This window comes from Geotrypetes seraphini, chromosome 1 (assembly GCF_902459505.1).
Source record: "Geotrypetes seraphini chromosome 1, aGeoSer1.1, whole genome shotgun sequence".
Classification (NCBI taxonomy): Eukaryota; Metazoa; Chordata; class Amphibia; order Gymnophiona; family Dermophiidae; genus Geotrypetes; species Geotrypetes seraphini.
In genome coordinates this window covers 185456262-185473701 of record NC_047084.1, presented here as the reverse complement: position 1 = coordinate 185473701, position 17440 = coordinate 185456262, and the positions used below count along the sequence as shown (strand labels likewise).

General features: G+C 45.8%; 1 protein-coding gene across 1 annotated transcript in view; it reads right to left on the bottom strand.

Moving 5' to 3' along the window:
* SPCS3 (signal peptidase complex subunit 3) overlaps positions 1 to 17440 on the bottom strand; it is a 55381-nt gene that overhangs the window by 11496 nt on the left and 26445 nt on the right. Inside the window, exon 4 of the mRNA XM_033942884.1 lies at positions 5638 to 5753. Coding sequence (XP_033798775.1) covers positions 5638 to 5753 — 116 coding nt within the window. The remainder of the gene's footprint in view (positions 1 to 5637; positions 5754 to 17440) is intronic.

Below are 17440 nucleotides of genomic sequence, written 5' to 3'. Positions count from 1 at the left end.
ATGTGGTCGACTCTGAAGTCCACCCTACACGAAACAACAAACCGCTACACAAGAACAATGAGTAAACACAGGAGGAACAAAAACCCCAATGGTTCAGTGCAAAAATTTTGGACCTCGTTAAAAAGAATAAAGCAGCATTTATCACCTACAAGCATAAAGGTAAACGAGAGGCGAAAGAAGACTATCTAGACAGATCTAAAGCTGTCAAAATACAGTCAGAGAGGCCAAACTCCAAATGGAAGAAGATCTAGCACGGAACATTAAAAAAGGGGATAAATCCTTCTTCAACTATATTAGTCACAGGAAAAGAAACAAAAACGGGATAGAATGCCTGAAGAAATCGGACGGTAGCCTTGTAGAATCAGATTCTGCCAAGGCAGAATTACTAAATGAATACTTCTGCTCAGTCTTCACCTGTGAAGCACCGGGAGCTGGTCCACTGCTTCAAACGGGAGACAACCAGAAGGACCCGTTTCAAGATTGAGTTTACACCCAGTTGCGTCTACTACGAACTATCAAGACTCAAAGTAGATAAAGCTATGGGACCAGACAACCTACATCCCAGAGTACTAAGAGAATTGAGTGAAGTCCTGGCAGAACCATTATCTGTTCTTTCCAATCTCTCCCTAAGCACAGGAAGAGTCCCCTTGGACTGGAAAACCGCCAACGTTATCCCACTCCACAAAAAGGGATGCAGGACAGAGACGGCAAACTACAGACCAGCGAGTCTCACGTCTATAGTGTGCAAGCTCATGGAAACACTGATCAAACGACATCTTGACATGATCCTAGACAAGGAAAACCTACGTGATTCACACCAGCACGGATTCACCCAGGGCAGATCCTGTCAATCTAACCCGATTGGTTTTTTTGACTGGGTTACTAGGCAGCTAGATGCCGGAGAATCAATGGATGTGGTGTATTTGGACTTCAGTAAAGCTTTTGATAGCATCCCACACCGAAGATTATTGAACAAACTGAAATCAATAGGGTTAGGGAACACTCTAACTACATGGGTTGAGGATTGGCTGAGTGGTAGACTTCAGAGGGTGGTGGTAAACGGTACCCCTTCCAAAACGTCAGGTGTGATCAGTGGAGTGCCGCAGGGCTCGGTCTTGGGCCCGATTCTATTCAACTTATTACATAAGAACATAAGCAGTGCCTCCGCCGGGTCAGACCACAGGTCCATCCTGCCCAGCAGTCCGCTCCCGCGGCGGCCCAAACAAGTCAAGACCTGTCTGAATCCCCAGAGGGGGTCCCCTTGCCACCCTGGTTTCCCATTTAAGTCCTAGCTTCCCATCGAAGTCCTAACCCTCCAGTCTTGCACATGCACGACCTGATTGGGTTTCTATATTTATTACCTGGTTAGCTTTCTATACCTGTGATACATCCCAGCACCTCTCTCAGTATCCCACGATCCCTTTATCCCTCAGGAATCCGTCCAATCCCTGTTTGAATCTTTGTATCGTACTCTGCCTGATCACTTCCTCCGGTAGCGCATTCCAAGTGTCCACGACCCTTTGGGTGAAAAAAAACTTCCTTGCATTTGTTTTGAACCTATCTCCCTTCAGTTTCTCCGAATGCCCCCTCGTACCTGTTGTCCTCTTCAGTCTGAAGAATCTGTCCCTATCCACCCTCTCCATGCCCCTCATGATCTTGAAGGTCTCTATCATATCTCCCCTGAGCCTCCTTTTTTCCAGAGAGAAGAGCCCCAGCCTATCCAACCTCTCGGCGTATGGGCAGTGTTCCAGCCCTCTTACCAGTTTGGTTGCTCTCCTTTGGACTCTCTCAAGTACCGCCATGTCCTTCTTGAGGTACGGCGACCAATATTGAACGCAGTATTCCAGATGTGGACGCACCATCGCTCGATACAATGGCATGATGACTTCCCGCGTCCTGGTTGTTATGCCTCTCTTTATGATGCCCAGCATCCTGTTGGCTTTTTTCGAGGCTGCTGCGCACTGTGCAGATGACTTCAGTGATGCATCCACCAGCACACCCAGGTCCCTCTCAAGACCGCTGTCTCCCAACAATGCCCCCCCCAATTTGTAGTTGAACAACGGATTCTTTTTCCCTATATGCATGACCTTACATTTTTCCACGTTAAAGCGCATTTGCCATTTGTTTGACCAGTCTTCCAGCTTGTCCAGGTCCCTTTGCAGGTCCTCACACTCCTCCCTGGTCCTAACTCTGCCGCACATTCATAAGAGATATTACCCGAGGACTTAGAGGAAAGGTATCAATGTTCGCCGACGACGCCAAACTTTGCAACATAGTAGGTAAAACATTTTACCTGATATGACGCAAGATCTACTACTGCTTGAACGGTGGTCGGCAACATGGCAACTAGGCTTCAATGCTAAAAAGTGTAAGGTAATGCACCTGGGTAAGAAAAACCCGCACAGAACTTACATACTAAATGGTGAGACCTTGGCCAGTACCACGACGGAACGTGACCTAGGGGTGATCATTAGTGATGACATGAAGGTTGCAAATCAAGTGGAGAAAGCTACCTCCAAGGCAAGGCAAATGATGGGTTGTATTCGTAGAGGTTTTGTCAGCAGGAGACCTGAAGTTATGATGCCGCTGTACAGGTCCATGGTGAGGCCTCACTTGGAGTATTGCGTTCAATTCTGGAGACCACACTACCGGAAGGATGTGCAGAGAATCGAGTCGTGTCAGCGAATGGCCACAAAGATGGTCTGGGGGCTCAAGGATCTCACGTATGAAGAAAGACTGAATAAACTGAGGCTGTACTCACTTGAGGAACGAAGAGAGAGGGGTGATATGATTGAAACATTTAAGTACATCACGGGCCGTATCGAGTCGGAAGAAGATATCTTCTACCTCATGGGACCCTCGACCACCAGGGGGCATCCGCTAAAAATCAGGGGAGGGAAGTTCCATAGCGACTCCAGAAAATACTTCTTCACTGAAAGAGTGGTGGATCATTGGAACAAACTCCCACTGCAGGTGATTGAGGCCAACAGCGTGTTGGACTTTAAGAGAAGATGGGATATTCACAGAGGATCCCTAGGGGAGTGAAACCAGAGGGCGGGTATTTGGAATGGGCAGACTTGGTGGGCTATAGCCCTTTTCTGCTGTCTTTTTCTATGTTTCTATGAACAAGCTGAAATCGATAGGATTAGGAGACACTCTAACTACATGGGTTGGGGATTGGCTGAGCGGTAGACTTCAGAAGGTGGTGGTGAACGGTACCCCATCTGAAGCATCGGACGTGATCAGTGGAGTGCTGCAGGGCTCGGTGCTGGGCCCGATTCTATTTAACTTATTCATAAGAGATATGACGCAAGGACTTAGAGGAAGGGTATCACTGTTCGCTGATGACGCCAAACTTTGCAACATAGTAGGCAAAAGCTTATTACCTGATAATATGACACACGACCTACTGTTGCTGGAACAATGGTCAACTACTTGGCAGCTAGGCTTCAATGCTAAAAAATGCAAGATAATGCACCTGGGTAAGAGAAACCCAGCGTAGAACTTATGTACTAAATGGTGAGACCTTGGTTAGGACCACGGCGGAACGCAACCTAGGGGTGATCATTAGTGAGGACATGAAGGTTGCCAATCAAGTGGAGAAGGCTTCCTCCAGGGCAAGACAAATGATGGGGTGTATCCGCAGAGGTTTCGTCAGCAGGAGATCTGAAGTTATGATGCCGTTGTACAGAGCCATGGTGAGGCCTCACTTGGAGTACTGTGTTCAGTTTTGGAGACCACACTACCGAAAGGACGTGCTGAGGATCGAGTCAGTTCAGCGAACGGCCACCAGGATGGTCTTGGGGCTCAAGGATCTTACGTATGAAGAAAGATTTAAAAAATTGCGGCTGTACTCACTTGAGGAAAGAAGAGAACGGGGAGATATGATTGAAACATAAGTACATCACGGGACGCATCGAGTCAGAAGATGATATCTTCTGGCTCATGGGACCCTCGACCACCAGAGGGCATCCGCTGAAAATCAGGGGAGGGAAGTTTCATGGCGACTCCAGGAAGTACTTCTTCACCGAAAGAGTAGTGGATCATTGGAACAGACTCTCACTCCAGGTGATAAAGGCCAGCAGCGTGACGGATTTTAAGAGAAAATGGGATACTCAAGTGGGATCTTTAAGGGAGTAAATTCAGGGGAGGGGATACTTGGAATGGGCAGACTTGGTGGGCTATAGCCCTTTTCTGCTGCTTTTTTCTATGTTTCTACTTTATCCTAAAGCAGGGGTAGAGAATTCCGGTCCTCGAGAGCCAGAGCCAGGTCAGGTTTTCAGAATATCCATAATGAATATGTATGAGATGGATTTGCATGCACTGCTTCCATTGGATTGCAAATCTATCTCATGCATATTTATTGTGGATATCCTGAAAAACCTGACCTGGCTCTGGCTCTCGAGGAACAGAATTGCCTATGCCTGTTCTAAAGAAAAAAAAAAAGTTTTCTTCTGCCTTTTGTTGTCTGGTTTCTGCTTTCCTCATCTTCTCCTCAATCAATTATATCATTCATTGTCTGCCTTCTCTCTCCCTCCACACCCCCCCCCAATTGGTCTGGCACCCATCTTCTTCCCTCCGCTCCCCCCATAGTCTGGCATCTCTCTTGCCCATTTCCCTTCAGTGTCTTCTCCCCACTCTCTCGCCCATTTCCCTTCAGCGTCTTCTCCCCACTCTCTCTTCTCCATTTCCCTTCAGCACATGTTCCTCTCCCCCTCTCCACTTCCCTTCAGTGCGCGGTCCAGCAGTCCCCCACCCCTGATCGCCAGAGATCCTCCCTCCCGATCGCTTAAGTCATCTCCAAGTCATCTGAGGGCATCTCTCTCCCTTCCCCTCATCTTACCATGGCGATTTTGTGGGGGGGGGGTTTCATCTCCCAGCTTCCTGAACCAGCATTCAAGTCGCATGTGGCTGCCGAAACTTCTCCTCTGACGCAACTTCCCAAGGTATGCTATCTCTCTCCTCGCAGTCTTATGACTCTCTCTCTCCCCTCCCATCCCTGCTCTGCACCGTGGCCCACTATCTTTCTCTTTCCCTTCTGTTTCCGGTATCATATGTTCTCCACTCTCTCCCACTCCAGCCTCCCCCATTCTACTTAAGCTGGTCCACGGGGCTTCCTGGCCTAGCATTTCCTCCCCTTTCTATCTGTGCTGATCCAACGTCGTCCTCACCTTCAGTCTTGCAGGTGCATTCATTTTTGTGGCAGGGGACCGCTAGCTTTGGCAGAAATTCAACCGCCACATGCTGCCTCTTTCTTTGCTTTCCTTCTGCTGCGGTCAGTCCCTAATGATGCAACTTCCTGTTTCTACCTGGATGAACAGTGGCAAAAGGAAAGCACAGAGAGGGACCGCACGTAGTGGTTGAGAATTGATGCCAGTCACCTGTTAACAAAAATGGATGTGTCTGCAAGACCAGGAGAGAAAGACGTCGGACCGGCACGGATAGAAGGGAGTGGACATGCTGACCCACTAGGGGCTGCCCAGAGCAGGTACTCTGTTTGCTTCCCCCTAACACTGATCCTGTGCTGCAGCTCAGTCACTGCGGGCCACATAAAACAGCCAGACGGGCCAGATCCGGCTCGCAGACCTTGTGTTTGAAACATATGCTTTAAACAAAGATGTAAATTTAGGTGCTTACTTCAAACCATTTCCATCATCAAAGAAAAAATACTTTGACTTCATATCTTTCAATGACAGCTTTGACTGGTCTCCTCGCAAGACAATCTTATCCCATAGTACCACTTGGTTTAAGGCCTATAAAGAAAAGAGAAAGTGAGAAAATGCATTTGGTACAATACACTGTCAGTGAAAAATATGAACTGCCATTGTTTCCCAAGACTGAAATTATATATTAACCCTTTATTTGGCATTGCTGCTCAGAAGCAATGTATGCTTCTAAGATTCCTATGGGAGATCTGCATCTCCAAATGCCTGTTGCTCATATTCAACATCAAGTTACATAAAGCAGCCAGTTTCACCATCTGCCAATTAAAGAATTAGTCAGTCAGGTCAAGATTACCTTGCACAACACTACAGAAAATTATGAAAAAAATGGTAAAGAAAAGCAAAGATCAGAAATAAAAGGGGTGAATCACAAAAGGAGTACCCTAATCAGCTCAATTACTATTATTAAGGAATTCCAAAACCTTCTCCATTTTGTAAAACTACCATATTTTTTTGTACTACGACACACCTGACCATAAAACACATCCTAGATTTAGAGGAGGAAACGAGAAAAAAAAAAAAAAAAAAAAAAAACCCCCACACATGCTGAACCAAATACAGTGGTACCTCGGTTTACAAGTGCACCGGTTTGCGAGTGTTTTGCAAGATGAGCAAAACACTTGCAAAATCGGTGCCTCGGAAACAGAGCATGGCTCGATTTACGAGCACCCCCCCCCCCCGCAATCCAGCACCCCCCACCTACGATCCGGCACCCCCCCCGAACCAGCACCCCCCTGCCACGATCCGATCCCCCCCCCCCCCCCGACACGTTTGGGCACCCCCCCGCCACGATCCGACCCCCCCACCGCTTCTTACCCTCATCTGGGCACTCTTGAAGATCGGCCCTCGTCTGCTGGGCCTTGAGCATCTGAGCATGCTCAAGGCCTGCGAGTTCACGTTCTGAACGTGAACTCGCAGGCTTTGAGCATGCTCAGATGCTCAAGGCCCAGCAGACGAGGAGTCCGACCTTCTAGAGTTCCCAGATGAGGGTAAGAAGCGGCGGGGGGGTGCCCAATTGTGTCGGGGGGGGGTCGGATCGTGTCAGGGGGGCCGGATCACAGGGGGGGCCTTTGAGGGGAGCAATGCCGGTTCTCGGGGGGGGAGGGGGGGAATGCATCAAAGCGAGTTTCCATTATTTCCTATGGGGAAACTCGCTTTGATAAACGAGCATTTTGGATTACGAGCATGCTCCTGGAACGGATTATACTCGTAATCCAAGGTACTGTATTGTACTAACATATACCAGGCTCTGCACCCTGTCCCACCCGCCCTGTTCCCCCCTCTGGTGGTCTAGTGGTAGGCCAGGACTGGGTACAGGGCAAGTCTAAGTGGGAGGCAGCCCCCCCCCCTCCTCTGGCACCTTTAAGTTCTGGTGGTCCAGCGGTGTAATGGCAGGAATGAACTTTCCGAGCTCCTGCCCCTCCCTCACTAGATGGCTGCCTCCCAGGAACGCACAAGCTTTTAGCACTCCAGCCTGGTCCCCCACTGCTCCCTGAATGGCTACTGTCAGTTCTCACCCTACCGAGACCTTGCAAAACATTATCAAGTTTATTTAATATATTTGATCGCAAAATCCAAATCCAATGCAATTTACATTTAGTTAAAAATTAGGTTAAAAAAAATAAATAAATAAAAAACCAAACAGGACAATTAGTACTAATTATAATAAAATAATACGTCTGAAAGAGGGAGGCGAAAAAAAAGTGGCTTAAATACAATTCAAAAACAAATAAAAAGGGATAGGTAATCAAACAAGAGGTTGGGGAAAGTTACCCACTTAATTTTCACTTGGCAGTATTCCTAGTCCATTGTAAAATCATAAAATTTAAATAAGTCAGTTAAAAGCGTCCTTAAAAAGCCAACTTTTTAGGAGGCTTTTAAACTTGCTGAGTAATTTTTCTTCTCTATGTTGATCAGGAGCAAATTCCAAATTTGAGGGGCTGTAACAGAAAAGATCACATCCCTCCTTGAATAAATGAATTTTAACAAGGGGACCACTAGCAAAGATTTTTCTTCAGATCTTAAGGATTTTATGGTGTTAGAAATCTTTCTAAGAATGCAGGAGCTTAGTTTACTAATATTTTATGTGTGAGTAATGCTATTTTATATGTGATTCACAGGTAACCAATGCTTTTCCTTTAAAAGGAAAGTTACATGATCAAATTTTTTTCTTTTCGTAATTATTTTTATTGCGGTATTTTGAAAACTTTGCTGTCTACGTATTTCTTTGAATAATAAGAATAACTATTTTTTCTATACTATCACAATCTTGCAACTTCTAGGCGGTTAACAGTGAAGAGATGTGGACAATCAGCGAATTACAAAATACAATAGGGAAGATGTCACTGAACAGTCAGTGATTACAGAGTACAATTAGTGAGAAACACAATATCATCATGTTACAGTGAAGAGGGCTGGACAACCAGCGAATTCCAGAATACAAAAAGGCGAGGATGTCACTGAACAGTCAGTGAATACAGAATACAATATCAACATGTTGTTAATAGTTTTAAAAGGGGTATCTGACTAGGAGATAAATCTATCGAACAGAGCTGTCTTAATTTCTTTCCAAAATGCACCGTAGGTCAACCTGGCTCTGTTAATGTAATTGCCTAGCCAGGTCTGCCGTTTGCTAGCTTGAAACTTAAAAGGTTCTGTCCAGAAAGGACCTGTATTTGCAATCAGTGATCTTTGGAAAGGCAAAAAGATTGCGATTTCTGGTTGTCCTCGTGGGGATGTGTAGCTCGAAATGTGGCCATTCCCCACACCAGTTTAAAGCAAAAGCAAGAGAATTTGAATATTATTCGTGCCTCCATTGGCAACCAGTGTAGCAATTTGTAGTAGAGACTAGTGCTGTCCCGATTCAGGAAAAAAAAATTTTGATTCGATTCAGCCTACTGAATTGGTTTTTCGATTCGATTTTCCTGCCCAATTGGGTGTTTTTTCCAAACATCCTTTATTTTATAGCCTCTTCACCCCCTTTGCCTTCTCCTAACCACACTGGTGCTGTGGTGTAAACAAAATAAACAAACAAAAAAGAAAGACTTTTCCTCTCTGTTAAATACTAGCTCACGTTTGTGGTCTAACACCAGCTCTGGCAGGATACACGTTTCAAATCTGACATATTGTAATTACGAAATGGAAAATAAAATCAGTTTAGTGATAGTCCAGCATGGATGGCACTGATCAGCCAATCATCCAAGAAAGGATGAATTTGAATTCCTGCTTTCTGCAAGTATGCTGCTGCCACTACTATGACCTTTGTGAAGGTGCAAGGCACAGTTGCAAAACCAAAAGGCAACACCAAGAACTGAAAATGATTCTCCAGAACATGGAATCTGAGAAATTTCCTGTGTTCCAGGAAAATAGGAATTTGCAAGTAGGCTTCCGTCAGATCCAGTTAGGCCAAGAACTCACCCAGCACAACCAAAGTGATCACCAACCTTACTGTTTCCATCTAGAATTTGGGCACTATTAAGGCTACACTGATGGCCTTGAGATCTAGGATTGGACGCCAATCGTCTGAATCTTTCTTGGGCACAATAACATATACGAAGTATCTCCCACAGTCCAAGACTTCATATACCCAGCTCTATAGCTCCAATTTGTAAGTCTTTGCACAGTGGCTCCGACTTTGGCAGCCTTCTCCAGTCACCCTGCCGGAGAATCCAGGCTAACTGTCTTGAGGAGCTGACTGATCTCTAGTTTTGTTGTCCGGTCATTATTCAAATCTTGTTGGTCCCAGGTTCTGGTTGTCTTCTGATAACTTGCTTGCCAGGGTCTTCTTTCTTCCCATCCATCTGCCATTTCTGTCCTCCCCTTCCATTTCCCTTCCTTCCTCCGGAGGTCTGGCATCTTTCTTTTTTTTCATCTCCATCCACAGATCCACCTTTTCTTGACTACCCTTTCATCCAGCATCTCTCCCTCCTTCCCCACCACCCCAGGGTCCACCATCTCTCCCTTTCTTTTCCCAACTACCCTCCTATCCAGTATCTCTATCCCCCCCTCCACACCATCCATTGTGTCCAACTTCTCTCCCTTTCTGTTCCTTCCCTCCCTAAATACCATTGTCCATCATCTCTCTTCCTCTCCTCTATTTTTAGACTCATTATTTCTTCCCCCCCCCCAAAGTCTGGCATATGCACATCTCTTTGAACCCCCCTTCCCTCCCTTAGTGTACTTCTACACCAGGGACCCCCTTCCCTTGAAGATCTGTCTCCCCCTGAAGGCCTATGCCACAATCCCTGGCCTGTCCCCCACTTAAAGGCCTGACCCGCCCCAGAAAGACTGCGCACCCCCCCCCCCCCCGGGAAGGCCTCCATGTCCCCCTGGCCTCCCCGAACCGTTTACCTTACAGCTTCAGCCGAAGATCGTGGTTACAGCTCTTTGCACCGCAGCAGAGGAAACAGCTCAAAGCACTGCAGTGCAAAGAGCTGTAACTGCGATCTTCGGCTAAAGCTGTAAGGTAAACGGTTCGGGGAGGCCAGGGGGAACACAGAGGCCTTCCCGGGGGGATGCGCAGTCTTTGAGGGGGGGGCAGTCATTCGGGGAGGCCAGGAGGGAAGCTGGATGCAGCACTTCCCGACTGACCCTCCCTCCTCACCCTCTAAAACAGGTGTGGCAGCGGCCAGCAAGAGCAGCCTGCTTTAGGGGGCGAGGGTCCAAATCAGGAAGCTGATTTTTTAAAAATTTAAATCGATTCAAATCGATTCACCCAAAGTGAAATCAGTGAACCGATTCGAATCGTGAATTGGGCAGCACTAGTAGGGACTAATGTGTTCGCTTTTCTTTAGTTCGAATATTAAGCGGACGGCCCTGTTTTGCACTATTCTTAATTTCTCTCAGTTTTTTTAGGTATACCCACATAAATGTTACAGTAGTCTAGGGTGGATAGAATCAATGCCTGTACCAGTAGTTTGAAAGATAGAGGGTCGAAATATTTGATGGTTTTTAATTTCCATAGTGCAAAGAAGCACTTTTTTGCCACCAAGTTCGTGTGTTCGATCATGGTCTAGTGAGTGTCTAAAGTGACTCCTAATATTTTTATAGTTTTTGATATTGGGTGATTGTGACCATTTAGGTGTATTTTTGTCCTTTGGGCTTGCCAAGAAAATTTGTCTTTTCTGTGTTTAATTTCAATTTAAAATTGATAGTCCATTGTTCAATTTCAGTCATGATATGGGAAATGTGTTTTAAAGTTTCGTTGGTCATGTTATTCAGAGAAATTAAAATAGAGATATCAGCATATATGTAGTATTTTAGGTTTAGCTTTTGTAATAGGTGTCCTAAAGATGAAATGTAGATATTAAATAAGATGGGTGATGTGGGGAGCCTTGAGTACTCCCGAAGGGTTTTTCCAAAAATTGGAGTATTTCCCATCGCAGACCACTTGATATGATCTTTTGGTTAAAAACCCCTGAAACCAGTTCCAAACTCTTCCCGAGAGCCCCATTGCATCTAGGCAATGTAGCATTATTTCATGATCCACTAGGTCAAATGCACTGCTAAAATCTAGTTTTAAGATCAGAGCACTGGTATCTTTACTAAAAAGACCATATAGGTGGTTGAGGATTGAAGCTAAGACTGGTCTCTGTGCTGGTCTCTGTGCTGAATCCTTTTCTGAAAGCTGATTGGTGTTCGCTAAGGAGATTGAATTTGCCTAGGTGATTCACTAGTTCTAGGTTGACCAATCCTTCCAGTAGTTTGGTGAATAAGGGGATACTCGCTATGGGTCTGTAATTGGACTTCAGTGCAATTGAGTTATTTTGGTCTTTAGGGATGGGTGTGATCAGGATGTGTCCCATTTCCACATGGTATGTCCCACTGATGAGAGTGGTTGTTATCCAGTTAAATAAGTCCCTTTTAAACTCAGGTACTGCAACTTTCATGATCTTAGATGGGCATTTGTCTAGCAAGCAGTTTGATATGGAGCATTTGTTAAACAAAGTGAGGAATTGATGCCAATTAGGGAGCTCAAAATGATCCCCACTCTGGGCACCCTTTCCTGTGGTCTGAATTGGAATTTGAAATCAGGTGTGGGTTTAGGTATTGCTGCTCTTAAGTCTAAAATTTTTTTGTTCAAATAGTTGGCAAGGTATTGACCGATGGTATGCGTTCATTATTCTTTTTCAGAACCTGTGTTGTGTCTGTTAGCCCAGTGTTTTTCAACCGCTATTCCGCGGCACACTAGTGTGCCGCGAGATGTTGCCTGGTGTGCCGCAGGGCCGCCATCAGGGCAGTACTACCAGTCCTGCATTCAGGGGCCCGGAGCTGACAGGGGGCCCGAGGCAGGGGCGCCAGTAGCTCGCCAAGGCAAAGTGAGTCGATCACCCAGGACTCACTTTGTCTTGGCGATCTAATCTATCGAGCCGATAAGTCTTCTTCTCCCCGACGTCAATTTTGCAGTCGGAGAGGAAGTTTGGGCCAGCCAATTGCTGCCTGGCTGGGCGGAACTTCCTCTCCGATTGCAGAATTGACGTCAGGGAGAGCATGCGTCGGCGTCGGCTTTGGGGCCTGTTATCCATTGGTGGGTCCTGTTCCCCGATGGCAGCGGCAGTGGCTTGGGGAACGGCAGGGAGAAAGAAAGAAAGGGGGCAGGCAGGGAAACAGAAGGAAAGAAGAGAAACAGAAAAAAAGAAAGAAAGGTTAGGGAGAGAGGAAGAAAAAGTTGGGGGAGGGAATGAGGTGTGGAGGAGAGAAAGCATACAGGCTGATAGAAGGGAAGAAAGATTGGATGCACAGTCAGAAGAAGAAAGTGCAACCAGAAATCACCAGACAAGGTAGGAAAAATGATTTTATTTTAAATTTAGCAAAGTGGAGACAGTATTACCACAGTTTTCAAAGGAATTTGCCCAAATAACTTAATAGTTAACTGGGTAAATTCCCAGAGATGAAAACTTTCCTTCACTTACTATGCACAGTTCTGAATTTATATCTGCTGTCTATATTTTACAATATGGTCACCTTTTACTAAACCGCAATAGTGGTTTTTAGCGTAGGGAGCCTATGAGCGTCAAGAGCAGCGCTGGGCATTCAGCGCAGCTCCCTGCGCTAAAAACTGCTATTGTGGTTTAATAAAAAGGATGGAGGGTATATTTGTCTCTTTTTGTATGCTATAAAAACCAAATACAGAGAGAGACTGAGAGCTGTTGACGAAGAGCTACGTGTGTGTCTTTCTTCGATTCCAGCTAGAATATCAGCTTTGTGTTCAGCCAAACAGGCCCAGGTTTCGCACTGAATAAAGTATTTTATAATTTTTCACTATTCTGTTTACTTAATATTTCATAATAAAGTAATTATAAAATACTTTCTTTGTGTTTATTTGATTCCTATTCAAGAGAATTACTTTATATATAGTCAATATAGGCACAGAGTTAAATTTTTTAACATTTTCTAATGGTGGTGTGCCTCGTGATTTTTTTAATGAAACAAGTGTGCATTTGCCCAAAAAAGGTTGAAAAACACTGTGTTAGCCTATTCACCAGTTTAAACAGTTCTCTGCTATTTATTTTAGATGTTCCTATTTTTTGTGCGTAGTGTTTAGAACATTTTTCTTTTATCAGAGTTTTGTATTTTTTCATTTTTTGTTTCCAGTTTCTTTTATCTTCCTCTTTTTTGAGCCATATTCTTTCTAGTTTTCTGAGTTCCTGTTTAAGGACTAGTAGTTCAGCATCAAACCACTCTTGATACCCTCTCTTTCTTTATGTATGTTTGAATTGGTGCTATTTAAGGTAGATCCCTTGTACAGGGCGTTGCAATAGTCAATTTTTGATATGTATTAGAACAGTGGTCTCGTTCCTCCTTGAGGGCTGCAATCCAGTCAGATTTTCAGGATTTCCCAATGAATATGCATGAAATGTGCATGCACTGCTTTCAATACATATTCATTGGGGAAATCCTGAAAACCCAACTGGATTGCAGCCTTCAAGGAGGGACTTTGAGATCCCTGTATTAGAATATTCAACGATGATTCATCAAGAAAAGTTAATAGTGATCTGATCAACCTTAACCTATAGAAGCAGGTTTTTACAAGTGAACTTATTTGATCGTGGTAACTAAGCTTTTGGTCCAATATGACACCAAGTATCTTCATCTTAAGTTTCAAGATGGGAATGGTAGACACCACAGGGCGCAACCTGGGAGACTTGTTAAAGAATCTTGCCACATCTGAGACCAGAGATGCTCTCTCCCCCCAAGCTCTGAAACATGAAAAAAAAAATCTATCTGCACTTTCAGTGATCCAACCAACAGGCCCTTCTTAAGAACATAAAAGTTGCCTCCGCCGAATCAGACCAGAGGTCCATCGCGCCCAGCAGCCCACACCTGCAGCGGCCCATCAGGTCCATGACCTGTTAAGTGTCCCTGTCTTTCCTATACCTATCTCTATGTCTATCTGTACCCCTCAATCCCCTTATCCTGTAGGTATTTACCCAAACCTTCTTTAAACCCCTGTAGCGTGCCCTGCCCTACCACAGCCTCCGGGAGCGCGTTCCATGAGTCCACCACCCTCCGAGTAAAGAAGAACTTCCTAGCATTTGTTTTAAACCTGTCCCCTTTCAATTTCTCCGAGTGCCCCCTTGTATTTGTGCCTCCCCTCAGTCTGAAGAATCTGTCCCTGTCTACCTTCTCTATGCCTTTCAAGATTTTGAAGGTTTCTATCATGTCTCCTCTAAGTCTCCGCTTTTCCAGGGAGAAAAGCCCCAGCTTATCTAACCTATCAGTGTATGAAAGGTTTTCCATACCTCTTACCAATTTAGTTGCTCTTCTCTGGACTCCCTCAAGTATTGCCATGTCTTTCTTGAGGTACGGTGACCAGTACTGGACACAGTACTCCAGATAGGGGCGCACCATTGCATGATACAGTGGCATGATGACTTCCTTCGTCCTGGTCGTGATACCCTTTTTGATGATACCCAACATTCTGTTTGCTTTCTTTGAGGCTGCCGCACATTGTGCCGATGCCTTCAGTGTTGTATCCACCAACACACCCAGGTCTCTTTCAAGGTTACTTACCCCTAGCAATGATCCCCCCCATTTTGTAGCTGAACATCGAGTTCTTTTTCCCTACATGCATGACCTTGCATTTCTCTACGTTACAGCTCATTTGCCACTTTTTTGCCCATTTTTCCAGTTTCGTTAGGTCCCTTTGGAGGTCCTCAGTCTTCCGTGGTTCTAACCCTGTTGCAGAGTTTGGTGTCATCTGCAAGTTTTATAATCTCATAATTTGTCCCCGTCTCCAGGTCGTTTATAAATATATTGAACAGGAGCGGTCCCAATACAGACCCCTGCGGAACTCCGCTCGTGACCCTTTGCCAGTCGGAGTATTGGCCCTTTACTCCAACCCTCTGTTTCCTGCCCTCCAACCAGTGTTTAATCCATCGGTAGACATCCCCTTCCACCCCGTGGTTCCACAACTTTTTAAGCAGCAGTTCATGGGGTACCTTGTCGAAGGCTTTTTGGAAGTCAAGGTAAATGATGTCAATGGATTCCCCTTTGTCCATCTGGCTGTTTATCCCTTCGAAGAAGTGCAGTAAGTTCGTAAGGCCCGACCTTCCTTTGCTGAAGCCGTGCTGGCTCGCCCTCAGCTGTCCATTGCTTTCCATGTGCTCGCAGATGCTGTCCTTGACCAGTGATTCCATCATCTTTCGGAACCGAGGTCAAGCTCACTGGCCTGTAGTTTCCCGGGTCTCCCCTCGATCCCTTCTTGAAGATAGGTGTGACATTCGCTATTTTCTAGTCCTCCGGGATCTCCCCAGTTTTTAAGGATAGGTTATAGATTTGCTGGAGTGTAATCGCTATTTCATTTCTCAGTTCTTTTAGTTCCCTTGGGTGGATTCCGTCTGGGCCTGGCGATTTGTCACTCTTTAATTTGTCTATCTGTCGGAGGATATCCTCTTGGCTTACCTCTATTTGCTCTAGCTTTTCATCCTGACCCCCACTTATGATTTCCTCGGGTTCTGGAACATTGGATGTATCCTCGCTTGTGAAGACAGACGAGAAGAACTTGTTTAACCTGTCGGCTACCTCTTTTCCCTCTCTCACCACTCCCTTCATATTTCCATCATCCAAAGGTCCCACTTCCTCCCTTGCCGGTTGCTTCCCCTTCACATACTTGAAGAATGGTTTGAAGTTTCCCCGCTTCCCTCGCCAGTCTCTCCTCGTATTCTCTTTTTGCTTCCCTAACCACCCGGTGACATTCCTTTTGTTGTTTTTTGTGTTCCTTCTGGTTTTCCTCAGTTAAGTCCCTCTTACAAAAATTCCAGAACTACCGAGATCGGGGCTTGTAAGGGCTCCACATTGATCTTAGCATACCACTATCAGAAAGTATTCCAGGTCTTGCAATAGACCGTAACTATCAAGGACTTCTTGGCTCTAAGAAAAGTGAAAATGACCATCTCCAAGTATCTCTTCCTTACTAGGGTATCCTGCTCAAGAGCCGTGTCGTAAGCCCAAAGTGTTTTGAATTCTCTATGGAGATCTAGCTCTGAGTCAGTAGATCTATCTGAACTGACAACAGGAGACCTTTGTCTCTCTGTAGATGAACTAGTTCCACATGCTCTGCGAGGCCAATTGGGTGTCACTACAGCCAGCCCCAATGACTTGTGATCCTAAGAATGATGCAACCTAGCATGGGCCACGGGGGAAAAATGTACAAGAGCCCCCTTCTCCGGGGAGCTCCGATGCATTAAATGACTGCCACACCACAGAATTCTCCCCCTGGTCCAGGGTCACCACCGATTCATGTCCACTGATCTCATGCAGAGAACTGGACTCTGCCAGAGAAACTGCATCCTGAGACAATGAGGGCATGGAATTAGATCCTCCATCATCCTCATATCCGATGTCAGACTGGACATCCTGATCCAGCTCTGGGTCCTTGCCTTCACTAATCCCCAGTGCAGCCACCACTGTCACAACTGCAGCAGATGCTGGGGAAAACCAGCAGTTTAAATAAGCATTCCACATTGGGCTCACAAAATCCGGGCTAAAGCCTTGCACAGGGAGTTGATGACCCCAGCAAGGACTCCCTGAAGGTCAACCTGGGCTCTGCAACATTTATGAATCTGGGTTCACCAAACTTCCTTCAGAGGGCTCTGGATGGAGCCTCTACCCCCTGGGATTGAGCCTCCTATGGATCCCCATGCTTGGAGGACTCAGAGAAAGCAGAGTCCTGGGCCCTCATGCCCTGTCCTACATGGATGTTCTTCAGCTGACCATCCAGTTCAAATCTGCAACGATTCAGGGATAGACTGGTCTGAGAGGTACATCCCTATTGATTTTAAGCAAAACCGAGAGGTTTAGGGGCAGATAAAGGCTTTAAAAAAATTGGCAGAGGAAGACCTCCCCGAAGTTCAAAAACAGGTAAAGGGGGTTTGGATGAGGAGGACCCTAGCTCTGGCCCCAGAAACCCTCACCCAATTTTCCCCATAGGCTATAATAGCCTTACTCACTATGCCTCGTGGTACCTGCCTCAGCTTGCCTCACAAATTTGTACTAAGAACATGGTCTTCAGGCTGCCAGTTGGACTGATGTCAGACTGGGCTTCAACCCCCAAAAACTCTCACCGTGATGTAGTGAGGACCACGCAGCTGGCCCACTATTAATCCCGGCCAAGCCAGGAAGAAGCTAAACAGCCTGTGCTCAAGCTCTTGATAAATCAAGAATGCGAGCAGCTACTCAGGGGATGACTCCCAAGGGCATTATAGCACACTGGTTAG